A 15886-nucleotide genomic window follows, 5' to 3' on the forward strand; every position below is an offset into this window, starting at 1 on the left:
CCCCCCGCCCCTCCTCTCCGCCCCTCCTCTCCGCCTTTCCCCGCCTCTGGCTTATGCAAGGGCTGCTCGGCGGCTGCTGCTGCTGCTGCTTGGGGGCGGGCGGGCGGGGGGGGGCTCTTCGATGTGTTTTTGTTTTGAAGTCTTCATCTCGGTCGGGCTCCGGTTTTAAACCCGCCCGCTGCGCTCCCCCCCCCCCTTGGCGCAAGAGCCAGGGCGCGGGGCTCGTCGGGATCGAGCGATCGGCCGCCGGATCTCGCTCGCGGGACGGCGCGGGCGGCGGGGACAGCTCCGGGCGATGTCCCACGTCCGCCTCTCGAATGGGAGCCCGACGCTGGAGAGGATGGAAGCCCGGCAGGCGGACTACCCGAAGCCCTCGGCCTGCCGGAGCCTCTTCGGCCCGGTGGACCACGAGCAGCTGGCCCGCGAGCTGGAGAAGCGCCGCCGCGCGCTGGAGGAGGCCGGCCGGAGCAAGTGGAACTTCGACTTCCAGCGCTGCCAGCCCTTGCAGGGCAGGTACGAGTGGCAAGCCGTGGCCCAGGACGCCCTGCCCGACTTCTACAGCAGACCCCCCCGGCTGAGCCCAGGCCGCGCCAAGGGGGGCTGGGAGGGCCGCGGCCCCGCTCCGGCGCTCCGGCGCGCTCAGGGAATCGGCCAGGAGGAGGAGGAGGACGCCGCGCGGCGGCGGCCGGAGCAAGAGACGGGAGCGGCGGGCGCTGCCACGGATCTAGGGCGCCAGAGCCCCGGGCCAAGGAAGCGACCTGCGGCGGACGGTAAAGTACCCCCACTTGCTCCTCTCTCCTTCACGCCAACAGGCCAGCTCGGGGCTGCACTGAGGAGGAGAGAGCTGCCCGTGACCTGCGTTGCAGGATCCGACCAAAGGTCCATCTAGCAGCAGCCGCCAGCCAGGTGCCGCTGGGAAATCTTTCCGTTTGCTCCCAGCGCCTGGCAGTTAAACTACCGGCACTTCGAAGTATGGAGGCTTCATTAAGCTAACTCCTGGGACTCCGATGATTTGTTTTCTTTTTAAAGCCAAGCCAAGCAGTTAGCTGAGGGAAAGGACATCTCTCTGCTTCCAAATGGATTTGATTAGGAGGTGCACCCTACCTACTTGTTCTTGATGGGTTGTATCGTGCCCTTCCTCCAAGGAGCTTAGGGCAAGGCACTTTGTATTACCAGTTATTTGAGGCACTTGTGTTAGCTGTGCTTTTTAAAGGTTGCAGTCCTCAGGATAGTTGTGTAGGGAAAGTCTCCCATAAAGCAGCAGGGCAACTCCAAAGCATAAGTTGACCTAAAAACTACAACCCAAGCTGTCAGGGAGGCTAGGTGGTCCCACTGAAATCGATGATGGTGACTTCCACATATTAGGGGCCGGGGTGTTTTAATCTTGGGGATATTAAGGTTACTAGTGAGCTTCAAGTGCCACATCTATTTTTTTCTGGAGCAGTTCAACTGAAGCCAGTGGGACTACTCTAAAATAAGTGACTTGAAAATGCTTGTCTACCCTCATAGGGAGGTGAAAGGTTCGCTGGGCATCAGATTCCCTAATCAAATGGCCTGGGCTCCCCCTGCCACCAACCCAACTCTACAAAACTTGGTATTCTTTCTGATGCAGCAGATAGTGAGAGACCATATAATCAAAGCGTGCAACTTTGTTGCCCCATCTTTCCTGCAAATGGCAGATGACTCAAGGAGTGGCCTGTGATGTGTTTTCTCCCACCCCCTTCATTCGACTGCCTCCTTCATATTTAGTACAAGATCCGGCAGCAAAAATATTTTTAACATTAAGCTTCTTCCCCCCTCCACCCCTCCTAGATTCCTCTCCTCGAAACAAAAGAGCCAACATGACAGAAGAGGCTATTTCAGAAGACTCTTCCAGTGCCTGCTCAGTGGAACAAACACCCAAGAAATCCAGCCCAAGACGGCATCAAACGTAAATTGTTTATTAGGTGGGTTTCCTTTCCTGATAGCATTTAGTGAAATCTCTACAGATGGCAGAAAATGAAGGATGCGTTATGAGAGCACATCGGTACCGTGCGTGGATTGAGCTTATTGGTAAACCTTTGCAAATTAGTCAGTGCAATTTTGTCAAGCTGAGGGGATAATATCAGAACAGGACCCTAGTGTGTCTTTTTTTGTAATCTTAAAAACACACCTGCAGCCTGATCCATACCACTTTTACTCATTGATTTCAGTGGGAGTTACAGTTTAATTAGAAAGTAACCAAAACCTGGGGAACATATTTCCAATTAGGGTTTGTAATCCTATCCGTGCTTACTGGGAAGCAGAGCTTCATTAAACTCTGTAGGACTTACTTCTGAGTAAATTTGCACATGCTTCATTTGTATTTACTGTTGAGCTGATAGCCACATTAATTAATGAGTGTACTAAAGAGATTTCAATTTCCCCCCACTGATTCTTATTCTACACTTAACTGTAATGAACAATGTTGTTCTGGTTTAATATTAATGGACATGTTCAGGCAAGGCCATTCTCTGCAAATACTGGTTTTGCCTTCTTTAAAAATAAAGTATTTCTTCAGCTCAAATATGTAGTCTAATTTGGCTTTTGGATGTGGTGAACTTTTGTCTACCATCCTTAAAAAGCTTGCAGCCCAACAGTCTTTACTCAGAAGTAAGCCCTACTGAGTTCAATAGAACTTGATAGTGGAATGAGTTTAGGACTTTGTCTTAATAGTAGTGGCACAAAGGTACCTGGGGAATAAAAATTCTTAATTAAAGAGAGTATAGGAAATGCAGCCCCTGAGTAGAGTTTTTAGAGCAGTAGTATTGTAAAGAAAGTTGACAAACATGACCTACAAATGAGTAGAAAGGTTAAGCTTTGGAACCAGATACTTTTAAAGAAATCCATTCTGTTTGGGTGAGCAGGGGCAAGTGTGTAAATTCAATTGTTTCTGTTGATTTGGTTATTTGAAAGAAAAATTGCATTAAAGAAATTGGGAGTTTGCAATTATTTTGTTTTCAGTGCTTCCCCATCCCCAGAAAACAGCCAAAATTAGCAGTGCCTCACAACAATTTAGATGTACCTACAGGTAGCTGTGCCAACTTTTGATTTGAAAAATACTGTTCCCTTGAGTGGAGTTGGTAGTAGGGCTGGGGCAGACAGAGCCAGTGTGCGTCTCCCCTCCCTTATTTCTTGTCTGCTGTCATCACCTCTGTCAAAATATAGATTGCAGGTTTCTTGAAGGTAGGGGCCTATCTTGATGGACATCACTGGTGTGTGTGTGTGTGTGTGTGTTTCTATCTGTGACTAGCTGTGGTCTGAGCTAGGATGAAATCAGGCATGTGATGGGTGTTGCTTAAAAGAATCTGGAGGCTTCTATCAGAATCTGACAGAACAGAGTTTAACCTGACAAACAAATATGGTTCTATTGGATAGGCTATTAAAAAACACATACAAAATTGGTTGGTTGGGTGAGACAAGTTATACTTAACAAGTAGTGATTAGTTGTACACAGATTTCTGCCCCACATGCAAAGTAGAGCCTTGATCCACCCCTAGCAACAATGTTGACCAACTGCGTGTTTTGATAGCCATTTGTGACTTTTTGTAACCTTAATAATGAAATGAGCTATTGTAGTCTTCACCGACTTAATGCCCGCTCTCTTCTTTAATTTCAGAATTAAGAACATTCATTTCCTTGTTCTTTGAAGGCATCAAGTTCATGAAGCAAGGAAGATGCAGAGTTTATATATGAAAAAAGAAAGAAAACATATCACTGATTCTCCTCAGTGGAGAACTTGTACACGCACTGAAACAAAACAAACCCATAATTTAATAACACTAAAGTCGGGCACTCTTAAAAGAGCTGCTTCTTAAAGCACTGGATGTAGCATTCTGCAATTAAGTTTTTCCTCATTTGCTTCACTGTACTACCTGTGTATATAGTTCCTACATTATGTAGCACATAAACCTCTCCTTGCGCCCCCCCCCCCTTTGGGGTTAGTTTGTTCTGGGAAAGGGTGGGGTGGTAAAAGGTGATGGGTTCAAAAATCTGCTTCCAAGATCCAGAAAGCAGAGATTTGTATGAAGAGAAGCAGCATATGTGTTTATTTCTTAAAGATGTACTGTCCCTATTAATGGAATCTAAAAATCAATGTTAACACTGGCTACAGCAGATTGATAGAATTTGCTGGTGAAATTTCTACTTATTCAGAGCATGTTTCAGTGGGAGGTTTGCCTATGCTAAATCCCACTAAAATGAATGGCAGTTGTGGAAGACATCAAGCTCACAGCAAGTGCAGAAGAATGTTCCATGGAATTGTGCCCTAGACTTTATGGAGGAACTGTGTTTCCATTATGTAGCAGCATAAAGGCTCCTCCTCCAGGACCCTTTAAGTGTTCAATTCTATTTCTTTTTATTTTTGCCACCTATAATATATTACTATAAATGATTTCAAAAGTAATTTATAAATAAATCAGCTGAATAGAATGGAAGGAAAATTAGTAAAACCCTGAACTTCAACCTTTCTTCATCTCACTCACGTCCCTGATGTTCATGGCTGGGTAAATGAAAGGAAAACTACATCTTTAAACAGTATTTTTTACATTGCCTGTATGTTTAAAAAATAAAGTTTTGAATTGTACCTGTGTACATAACTTTGTAAAGACACTGAGAAATTATACTAACTTATTTATGTTAAAGATTTTTTTTTTAATCTAGAAGATATTTTCCCATAAAGCCAAAGCGGCCTGTGTCTTGTGCATTTGTAAATGCTCTATTTGATAGGGTGTGTTTTTTTAGTTTTTATTGGGGGGGATTTGTTTTGTTAATTAATATGGCTGTGCTTAAATGATTGCAGACTGAGCCAAGTTTAATATTTTTTTGTAATGTGTGAAAACAGTTGCCAATTGATATTGTTTTACATCAAGCAATCAATAAAGAAAACTGCCATATATAAATACATATATATATGTTAACTAACTTTTGTTGTGTGTTTTATAAATCCTGAAAAAATAAGGGATTTCTGCCACTTCCCAAATATATATATTGGGTCTATTTTTCCTCTTCAATGTGTAAAGGTGTATCCAGCCAGAGTCTCTCTCTCTAACAAGGCAAAGGGCAGCTAAGGGGGATTTACACTGGGGAAACAGTTAGTGGAGGGAAGAGTTAACCCCTTCTTAAGCCCTGCAAGCCAAGTCCAATAAATACACAAACTTCTGCAAGGTTTAAAAGATAGCAAGTAGACAGTACTATGACCATCACAGTGGTACCTCGGGTTAAGAACTTAGTTCGTTCTGGAGGTCTCTTCTTAACATGAAACTGTACTTAACCTGAATCATCACTTTAGCTAATGGGGCCTCCTGCTGCCAGATGCGCTTTCTGTTCTCATCCTGAAGCAAAGTTCTTAACCCGAGGTACTATTTCTGGGTTAGCGGAGTCTGTAAGCTGAAGTGTCTGTAACCCGAGGTACCACTGTACACGCAGTCCTAAGTGTGTGGTAAGTTGAAAGGGACTTACAGCACAAACCTAATGCTGCCTACTCAGAAGTAAGTCTTATTGAACTCAGTTGGACTTGTTCATAGGTCAGTAGCCTAGCTCCCTACTAAATAATATGGTTTGTAGTCTGGAAGTGAAATTAAAATAAAAACAACAAACCCAACCCATGTGCAAAAATGGGAGGGTCAAAAATAGTACCCACTCTAGAATCTGCTGTCCAAATAAACTGATACGCGGGGAAACCCAGCCTCACACGTAATCCCTGCCCCCCTCTTCTTTGCTTAGTGCTAATATTCTATGCTGCTGTAAACAGTAGGAGGTGAACATTCCCACAAATTACCTCCCATGGAAATTGGAAGCAGGAGTATCAGTCTTGGCTCCTAACACACTATATCCCGATTCTTAACCTAAAGGCCTTTTCAATTATTTCCCAAGCAACATCATAAATACTCCCGGGTTGGTTGGTGACTAGTTGTAGCAGGTAAGACTAGCTCCCATTGCCAAAGCCGTATTTCTGGTGGGGGGGGGGATGCTTCCTTGCTGTGTGCTGGTGTGGGACCCATGCCTGACCTGTGGGACAGCACAGCATAGCCGCCTTAAGACTCCAATAATTTGCCTATTTCAATGTGTTCCATGCTTATGGCACATACCACTGGCCATGGCAATTTATGCCATAATCCATCCTAGCAGGGACCTGCACAGAGAGGGATGGGAACAGGGCCTGCTGACCCTCTTGCTATGTGCCTTGCTGCTACTGGGAACTGGGAGTCCAGACACCTTTCCTTCTTGCCTGGGTTTGCTCCCAAATTCAGTTAAGGTCTGAACAAGATGCTAGGATTAGGATTAAAAGCAATCCAGATCTAACTGAGGCTGGGTACACACTGGTTCCCACCACTGGTTTGGGAAGCTGTGTACACAGGATGATGTCTACAATCCACATCTATCCAGCTGTTTCTAATGGGATATTGCATTTTGCTGTGTCTTCCCCTCAGTGAGCTTTGATCCAAATTGAGAAAAAGAATGACCTAGCTGTGTTAAGCCAGTAATGTGTACACAACCCGCATCTGACCCATTCACTGGAAAGTTATCCCATACAAACTTAATTGAAATGATTGCTGTATTTACTTTAATTGAGTACGTGCAGAAAAAACTAGCTAGTTCATCGCTCCATGTGGCAGGGTGCAAGGAAGTTTCACCATTTAGATTGTTTTACTTCAGGCACCAAAATGTCTTGCACTGCCTCTGCTAATAAATGCTTCACTGGGTAAATTTCTGTATCCCACATCATGGTTAAAGCAGCAACCCCCCAAATTCAAAAAGTCAAGGGTCCTTTATTGAACAAAAAATCGAAGCACACTTCATTCTTACATCTTAGAAAGTTTAATTTTTGAACATTTGCAAAAGCATAAAGACTACCTGTCAGACCCCTATGAATCACTATTCTGGGGATGCCACTTCTCAGGGCAGATAATGGCTACATCTCTGCATCCGAAGTGACTGGATTATCTAATAGCAGCCAATACAAAGAGATGAGTCCAAATGAGTCCAGTTAAGAAGGGTATAGGACTAGAATAAACTAGAGGTGTAGCAAGCAGCCTTCTCTAAAGGTTGATACCTTGGTTATACAAATTCATTTGTAATTTATTTCTCATGGCACTCTGGCTGTTTCCTTGAGCTCAGAATTTAGTGCAATTAAAAGCTGGGGGGGGGGAGTGCTAGTGAAATGTTAGCAATCACATAAATTCTCCCCTTCCAAACCAGTAGGATAGGCTAGTTGATGACCAATCCTGTGTGAGAGGCAGGGAAGAAAAGATCTCCCAGGGTACAAGACTGGGAGAAGAAAGGGAAGCTCCTAGGTGAGAGCTGGGAGGGCTCACCTTTTTCTGTGTGGAATAAGAGTTAAGATCTACCTATGAGAGAGAACTTTGCACCTCTATCTCTCTCTCTTTTATGTTTTTATTTTTGTTTAGATTAGTTTGTCTTTAATGTATTATGAAAAATCTCAATAAAACTTTTTTTAATAAAAAAATAATCAGTGCACTACATGCTGGCAGAATAAGCTTTTCTAAAAATGTTTTTTAAAAAACCCTTGGCACTTTTGAAATCATTTCTCATCCAAGTTGTTCAGCCTGAAGCACTCAACTGTGCTCAATTCACCATGCTGCACAGTGGATTGAGAAAGAAGTTGAACCTAGGCAGCATTCACACTTTGCATCTAATTTTAAATCACCATTATGAAAACAACCATCTAAGGAAAGCATGCATTTCTTTGGAGGGATACATGATCCTGTAGAAACAGATGACTTTCAGATGAAGAAACCCAAAACAGAGAAAACCCAAACACCACCACAGGAAGAGAGCAGTGAAGGAAAAAACACACACAAAGCAACTAACATACAAATAACCAACCAGAGACTGGAGGTGAAACTAAGGACTTTCTGGGTGCCTCTAAACTATTCCATAACTTGGCAGTACCTCTGCAGAGCACAGTTATAGTCCTGGGACCATAATTGTATCTGTTCAGTCATAACTTGGGCTGCTTCACATGTGCACATTCATCACAGTGATTGTGATGATCAAAAGCACACAGTGAACCTTCCGTGTTTGAAACGCAAAGCTTTCAAGCTTAGGCCTCACATGCAGTAAAATAAGGTAGTGGAGCCCTGAGGAGGCAGAACTGTGGTGTTCTGACTGCAGGTGTGTCTTACAGTTCTGAATGCTTCCCTATGTTAGAAAACAGAACAAAAACAAACGCCAAATGCTAATAATAATAATTTTATTATTATTTTATTATTTATACCCTGCCCATCTGGCTGGGTTTCCCCAGCCACTCTGGGCAGCTCCCAACAGAATATTAATAATAATAATAAAGCGATAAAACATCAAACATTAAAAACTTCCCTAAACAGGGCTGCCTTCTGATGCCAGAAGGCCCTCAGAGCTGGACGTCAGTGAATGATGGGGATGGAGATGCTCCTTCAGGTATACAGGACCGAGGCCGTTTAGGGCTTTAAAAGTCAGCACCAACACTTTGAACTGTGCTTGGAAACATACTGGGAACCAATGTAGGTCTTTCTGGACCGGTGTAATATGGTCTTGGTGGCCATTCCCAGTCACCATCTAACTGCCGCATTCTGGATTGGTTGCAGTTTCTGTTGGATAAAAGCAGCAATGCAAAAGCCAGCTCCAGATGGCTGAAATGCAAAACAGGATGTTGTGGTTTGCAACTGTACTATTGGCAAAAAGGAGGAGTCTATTCTCTGTACTGAGCACCGGATGTTAGCTCAGAGTGTCATATGACCTGTGCTGGAAGTACAGGGGTGGAGTTGAGACTCTTCTGATGGAGTCTGAAGGGTGCAGTCACGTTTTCTATGTACTGCTGAATGACAGGAATAAAACATGTAAATAGGACTCCTGTCTGTCTCATTTCCCCTCCCTGGGAGGAATGCAGGGAGGGAGAGAAACAGAGTGGCAGAGGGTGTGTTTTCCTCACGTCTGACTGACGAGGAGAATCGCAGGGTTTATGACCTTGCCTGCCGGGAGACGCAGCGGAGAGGTCATCAAGTATCCAGCTCAATTGCCCGGGGGAGGCCAGTTTACCTCTGACTGTGAGCTGAGATACTGACAGTTTCCGGTGTTAGGATATAGTTCCGTTCCACCTTAAAAGGGAACAGGCATGACTGTTGTGTGTCACATGCCTTTTTACATCCAGCACAGTCTGCTGGGAACTTCCATTTGTATGTAGCTTTTGTTTTCTTCCTGTTTGCTGGACACAAAGGGAAGCAGACATGTTTTTCCTTTGTTCCTGAACTATGCTGAATAAAAGGTAAAGGTACCCCTGCCCGAATGGGCCAGTCTTGACAGACTGTGGGGTTTGTGCGCCCATCTCACATTTATTGGCCGGGGGCCAGCGCTGTCCGGGGACACTTCCGGGTCACGTGGCCAGCGTGACATCGCTGCTCTGGCGAGCCAGAGCCGCACACGGAACGCCGTTTACCTTCCCGCTGGTAAGCGGTACCTATTTATCTACTTGCACCCAGGGGTGCTTTCGAACTGCTAGGTGGGCAGGCGCTGGGACCGAACAACGGGAGCGCACCCCGCCGCGGGGATTCGAACCGCCGACCTTTCGTTCGGCAAGCCCTAGGCGTTGAGGCTTTAGCCCACAGCGCCACCCGCGTCCCTGTAAATAATGCTTACACATGTCTCTGTCCACCACTTCCATTGTGAGAAGATTTATTCACTCTGCTGATAGAGCGTGCCAAGTCTCTAAAGGTATCTGAGGCTTGTGTCGCTGTTTGATGCTGTTCCGAGAACTGGAGATCGCCCGGCTGCCGGCCAGTGGCTGGAGCCAGCTGGGGGCCTGCCTAATGCCCCCCCCATCTCCCCGGCAGCATCCCAACATCTGGGTCACCTTCAGAGGTAGCCCCGCATAGAGCGCATTGCAATAGTCCAAGTGGGAGATAACCAGAGCATGCAGCACTCTGACGAGACAGTCTGCGGGCAGGGAGGGTCTCAGCCTCCATGCCAGATGGAGCTGGGAGACAGCTGCCCTGGACACAGAATTGACCTGCGCCTCCATGGACAGCTGTGAGTCCAAAATGACTCCCAGGCTGTGAACCTGGTCCTTCAGCGGCACAGTTACACCATTCAGGACCAGGGAGTGACCCCACCTGCCCGCCCCATGTTTCCCCAAAACAGTACTTCTGTCTTGTCAGGATTCACCTTCAATCTGTTAGCTGCCATCCATCCTCCAACTGCCTCCAGACACTCACACAGGACATTCATCGCCCGCACTGGTTCTGACTTAAAAGAGAGGTAGAGTTTGGTATCATCCGCAGACTGATGAACACCCAGCCCAAACACTGATGATCTCTCCCAGTGACCTGGGTTACTGTGCATAAGAGAAACCTGGTGGACAAACAGCGGCAAGGACAGGCCCATCTGTTTTATCCAATCAAGTCTCTGTTACACATGCCAGGTCAAGTCCTCCATCCACGATCAGGTCACTTACTGCAAATATAAAAGCACAGTATGGTACAAGTTGGGCTGCATCCCTCTGATAAGCTCGGGTAGTTTTATTAATAATACTTGCAAAAAAGTTTTCCTTCCTTTTCTTTAACATGAGTGCACATTCAAAAATGGCACTCCCTGCACCTGGAGTCTGAAGTGGTACAGTCCACTCTTTCCCCTCAGGATTCTACTGTGAGTCTCACCTATGTAAATAGGCCAGGCCATAGTGAAGTCTGGTCTTCCCCTTTAGCAGCCAGTTACAGGGCAGACTTTGGTCTTTCGAATTTCAGTGGCGCCCTTGCGAGGCCTCCAGTCTCTTGTTTTCTCTTCTGCTCAATCCACTTCATCGTAGCTGTAACGCCCTGCATTGTTCTCTAGGCTCAGCGTCCAGTGCAGGGGAACCAGTTGCACTGCCCCAAATCTGCCTCTGTTATTTGGGGATTGGTTCACAAACACCTGCAATATCCTGAAACAACACAGGGAGCCTTCATGGACAGAAAAGGCTCCCAAATGCAAAAGTTACAGCTGGGCACAAAGAAGCTGTTCTGGGCTGCATTATAACGGGGACAGGGCTAAGAGTGAGGCCCTTTAAACTTGTGTTGCTCTTTCACACGAGTAATGCCTCAATAGGGAATCAAGGAACATCCACAAATGTGTTAATCAGTGGTGGGTTGCATGGAAAAAATGAACTCTGTCTCAAGAACTCAGAAAAGAGCTTGGTTTATTCTACACTCTCTTTGGACTCTGCCACCCTAATGATGTTGTTGGGAGTGTGGTGGGATCTGAGCCTTTTCTCACCTGCATTGAGCTTCCCTTAGTTGCTGCTTTGGCAGCAGGGGGATGGAGCTCAGTGGTTCATAGCTCAGTGGCAGAGCCCCTGGCTCGCACGCAGAAGGTCACCGGTTCAACTTCTGGTATCTTCAGGTAGGGCTGGGAGAAGATCCACCTGGAATCCTGGAGAACATCTGTCAGCATAAATAGTGCTACATTAGATGGACAGCCAGCCAATTGTTAGATCAATCAATCAATCAATCAGTGGAAGGTCTCCCCCTCCCTCAACACCACATGGGATGCTACTAGGTGTAAAGAGCACTAGACCTAGACAGGGCCGTCTTTAGCATATGCACTGCAGGGGTGCAAAGATCCTTCCAGTATCCCCAAATTAACTTTTATTATGCCTTATGTAACTATTATCATTTGAGGAATAGTGCTCATGCCTGTGCGGCTCCAAAAGGAGTTTTTGGGGTTTTTTAAAAATTTAAAACCAGCTTTTCTAAAGACGACAAAGAACACACTGGAAGTCGGTGTAAAGACTCCATGCATGCGCTCACGGTCATAGGGAGGTGTCTGAAAGATGAGATGGGTGGGCATTGTGCGCATGCGTGGGAGAGCCATCTTGTGGGAGCAACCTTATTTCTAGAGGAGCTGGGAGGGCCCTTGCGAGCGTGCATATACAAGTCCTTCTTCTGGACCCTGTGCACACTCCTGTTGCTAGACAGGCACGTTCTCTTTCTGTCTGTCTCGCCCTCTTTCCTGCCACTCCCCCTCCTCCCGGCTTTGGTGTGCGAGACTTCTCAAAGAGCTCTCCCTGTACCAGCATTAGCAGGCAGGTGGTACGAGATCAGTCACGTCAAAGGTGCCGCTGACCCCGCTGTCCCATAGCAGATCAATACAATACGCTTAGGTGGCTGCAGCGGCGGGTGCCTGGCGCCCCTCAGAATTCGGTACCCAGATGCCCTGCATGACTTGCACCCCTGGGTAAAGATGGCCCTGGACCTAGAACTCATTAAAAATTACCTGCCTTGTACTATGATCCCAGCAACAGTAGGATTTTGGTGGCAACACTAGACCTCAGACTGTATAACTAAAGTTACCTACCCAAAAGTATTCCAATAATGCTATTCTTAAATAAGTTGCTATAAGGGCAACCTTATAAAAATCAGTTCTGGCACAAAGACATTTTGTTACTTGAGGCAGAAAATCCAAATGGCACAATTCACACAACCATTAAAAGTCTTGCCAACTTTTTCAAAATAGGTCCCTGCTTATATGGCTTTAACAGCAGCAAGATTTGTAAAGATTAGCAGGGGAAATTCTTATCTCCATGCCATGAAAGCTTCACCTGCTTATTTCAGCAGATCAAGCTACAATTAAGGACATGCAGGCTGGCCAGAATGGCTTTTTTCCTGATCTAACCCTACTCCACCCACCTAGTCACTAAAACAAACTACCAGGAAGTGTTCTTATCAAAGTCACACTACCTTTTACCTTATCGCATTTTACGAGACTGATAGGATAAGATGGGGGTGTTCCCAACTATGCTGCCCTGGCTGCCCTAGAAATAAGGTGGGATACACAAATGTGATGGGGGACATGGGTGGCGCTGTGGTCTAAACCACTGAGCCTAGGGCTTGCTGATTGGAAGGTCAGTGGTTCGAATCCCCGCGACAGGTGAGCTCTCGTTGCTAGGTCCCAGCTCCTGCCAACCTAGCAGTTCGAAAGCATGTCAAGTGCAAGTAGATAAATAGGTACCGCTCTGGCGGGAAGGTAAACGGCATTTCCATGTGCTGCCCTGGTTTCACCAGAACTGGCTTAGTCATGCTAGCTACATGACCCAGAAAAACTGTCTTTGGACAAACGCCGGCTCCCTCGGCCAGTAAAGTGAGGTGAGCGCCGCAACCCCAGAGTCGTTCGCGACTGGACTTAACTGTCAGGGGTCCTTTACCTTTACAAATGTGATGAAGTAAACCATTCCAGCGGACCAACCGTCCCTTGTTATGTCTGGAGTCCTCTCAAATGACTAATGTGAACATATAAATAGTAAAACACAAAGTTTCACAAAGTTCTAGTCTACCTCTCTTTGTCCTTTCTATTTTATCAAGAAAGAATACTTTTCAAAGATGGGTTGAGGGGAAAGCTTGTGGAGCTGTAAATATCAGCAATTGCTTCCTGAATGTGTGGGGGAATATGTGACTACAGTGGTACATACACTTCAGGTTACATACGCTTCAGATTACAGACTCCGCTAACCCAGAAATATTACCTCGGGTTAATAATTTTGCTTCAGGATGAGAAGAGAAATCTTGCTCCGGCGTCATGGCAGCAGCAGGAGGCCCCATTAGCTAAAGTGGTGCTTCAGGTTAAGAACAGTTTCAGGTTAAGAATGGACCTCCGGAATGAATTAAGTACTTAACCTGACGTACCACTGTACTGGCATTTACAATCACACCCATATGGGCATTTGAGTGAACCCCAGTAAACTCAGTAGGACATATTTTGGATAAATATGCATAACATTGAGTGACAAGCTGTGGGTGTGTCTGTCTCCTCTGGCACTGACTCCTGCTCAGATGGGCCCCCACTTTGAGGTTTTCTACCTCAAGCAGTATATAAATTTAAGAAATTAAGAATATAAATTTAAGAAACCCACAAGCCACACTAACGGAGACGCCGCCGCCCCGCTCGCTACAGTCACCCCCCCCAAAAAAAATCCGGGGATCTAAACATTGCTTCATGCACCGTCCGCGAAAAGAGCAGACCCAGGTTGGCCTGGAAGGGGAAGAGCAACGCTGCTCTCCTGAGCAGAGGCCCCATTTTATGAAAGGAAAGCAGCGCTGCCGCCGCCGCCGGGAAGGATTTCTCGGGCAGAGACAGGACGCGCCAAGTGGGGCTTCGGGGGGTCGAGAGGGGAGCAGGCGCCCCGGGTCTGATTCTCGCGCATCAGCCGCAAACCAGATGGGACGCGGGCGGCCGAGAGGGAGCTCCGAGGAGGGTAAGCCCCATTGGAACCAGCGGCGCTCAGTGGCGTAGCGTGGGTTGTCAGCGCCCGGGGCAAGGCAAGTAATTTGCGCCCCCTAACCCTAACCCCCAGATGTTGCGCCCGGTGAGGCCGGCCCCCCCTGCACCCCCCACGCTACGCCACTGGCGGCGCTTACTCCCGAGTAAACTGGGCTGCCCTCTCGGGCTGCGTGGGGCGCCACGCCCAGCTTAGTAGCTGTTTGCGGAGAAGGGCGCGAGGGCGAGAAAGCGGCGCCCCTCCCGCCCAGGTCCTGCTTCCCCGCCTGGAGCCTCGAAGCCTGCTCTGCCTTTGCGCTCGAATCCCCGGGCGGGGCAGGGGGAGGGGAAGCGCCGGAGCGAAGAAGGCAAGAAGAGGCGGAGGCGGAGGAGGAGGCCGCGCAGTTGGAGCTCTTCGCCGCCCCGCGCCAAAGTGCAACAGCAAGCATGGCGTTTGCAATGGGGCCCCGCGGAGCCGCCGCCGCTCCTCCTCTTCCTCCTCCGCTCCCTCACCGCGCGGAAGCTGGAACCCCGCGCATCTCCTCGGTGGGATTTTGATTGTTGAAGACCATCTTGACAAGCTGCTTCTCCGGCGGGGCGCGCGGACCAACCCCGCTCTCGGGGCCCCCGCCCAGCCAGAGGACCGGGCACTTGGCCGGCTTACGAGTCGGAAACCAGCCCCCGGGAGAGGCCCGAAGAGCCGGGGGGGGGGGAGGCAGGGGGAGGCAGCCCCGCAAGCCGGATCATCCGACGGAGAGCTGCCGCCTCCCGCTGAATTCAGCGGAGCCTCTTCCCGACCTCGAGCAAGCCGGCTGCCTCGCTCCCCGCCGGGGCCACACTGGGCCGCGCCCCCGACCCGCCAAACGGGGCCGCGCCGCCAAGGGCCTCGGGCAGCCGGGGCGCCGGCGGCTCCGCCAAAGGGGGGGGGGGTGTCGTCCCGTCCGCTCGCCTGCCCTTCCTTGCTCGCCCCTTGGGCCAGGCAGGCAATTCAAAGGGAAGAGAGCGGCCTCCTCCCGTGCTGGCCCAACTGCGAATGCCAGGATCCTGGCGGCCTCTGCTTCGCTCTCTGACCGACGCAGCGCGAAGCGAAGAGGAAGCAAGCAAGGGGCGCTGGCGCGGAGCGCGGCGGGGCCCGAGCGGGAGAGAAGCCGGAGCGCGGCCGCCCCCGAGCCGCTGCTTTGGCCTGGCAGGCTTCGGGGGCTGGCCAGAGCCCACGTCCTCGCGTGGAACTTAGTCAGATCGGCTTCCCAGCAAGACCGACTTTGCCCCGATAGCAACACACAAGTGTGCAACCCTGAGATGGGAAGCTAGGTGGGTTTCTGGAGACGCCTGTCGTTGAGGTCAATGGTGCTCACTCACATAGGTTCCAGCTCAATCAGAACCACAAATTCAGAATTAAAATAAGTTACAGTCACTGGTGCCTGGCTGTGTGGTTTGCAATTTGAAAACAATCCCAATAGCATTATTTCCAATGCTCTACATTTTTATGAAGAGAAGAGAAAATAAAGCTTCCCCATAGAAAGAACCCACAAGCAACACATAGACAATATATTGAACAAACAGAAAAAATTGTCTGGTACTGAGCAGGTTGGTGGTCCATCTAGCCTAGAGCTGACACTCTAACTGACAGCAGCTTTCCAGAATT

The 15886-nt window shown here is 48.2% G+C and overlaps 2 protein-coding genes across 2 annotated transcripts in view; one reads left to right on the plus strand and one right to left on the minus strand.

The window, feature by feature from the left end:
- Nucleotides 1-15886, minus strand: part of LOC309532617 (potassium voltage-gated channel subfamily KQT member 1-like) — a 558589-nt gene that overhangs the window by 34512 nt on the left and 508191 nt on the right. The window lies entirely within an intron of this gene.
- On the plus strand, nt 3-4921 carry CDKN1B (cyclin dependent kinase inhibitor 1B). The gene is made up of 3 exons (XM_082222989.1): nt 3-770; nt 1813-1946; nt 3638-4921. The coding sequence occupies exons 1-2, from the start codon at nt 296-298 to the stop codon at nt 1932-1934; spliced, it is 597 nt and encodes a 198-aa protein (XP_082079115.1). The 5' UTR covers nt 3-295; the 3' UTR covers nt 1935-1946; nt 3638-4921.

Source organism: Podarcis vaucheri (assembly GCF_965113315.1).
Source record: "Podarcis vaucheri genome assembly, chromosome: 5".
NCBI classification, from domain to species: domain Eukaryota; kingdom Metazoa; phylum Chordata; class Lepidosauria; order Squamata; family Lacertidae; genus Podarcis; species Podarcis vaucheri.

What these genes read in the sequence shown, in the direction of transcription:
- CDKN1B (XM_082222989.1), top strand. Translation starts at nt 296, where the DNA reads ATGTCCCACGTCCGCCTCTCGAATGGGAGCCCGACGCTGGAGAGGATG. An exon ending in GAAGCGACCTGCGGCGGACG is followed by an intron (nt 771 to 1,812) that starts GTAAAGTACCCC and finishes CACCCCTCCTAG; the next exon opens with ATTCCTCTCCTCGAAACAAA.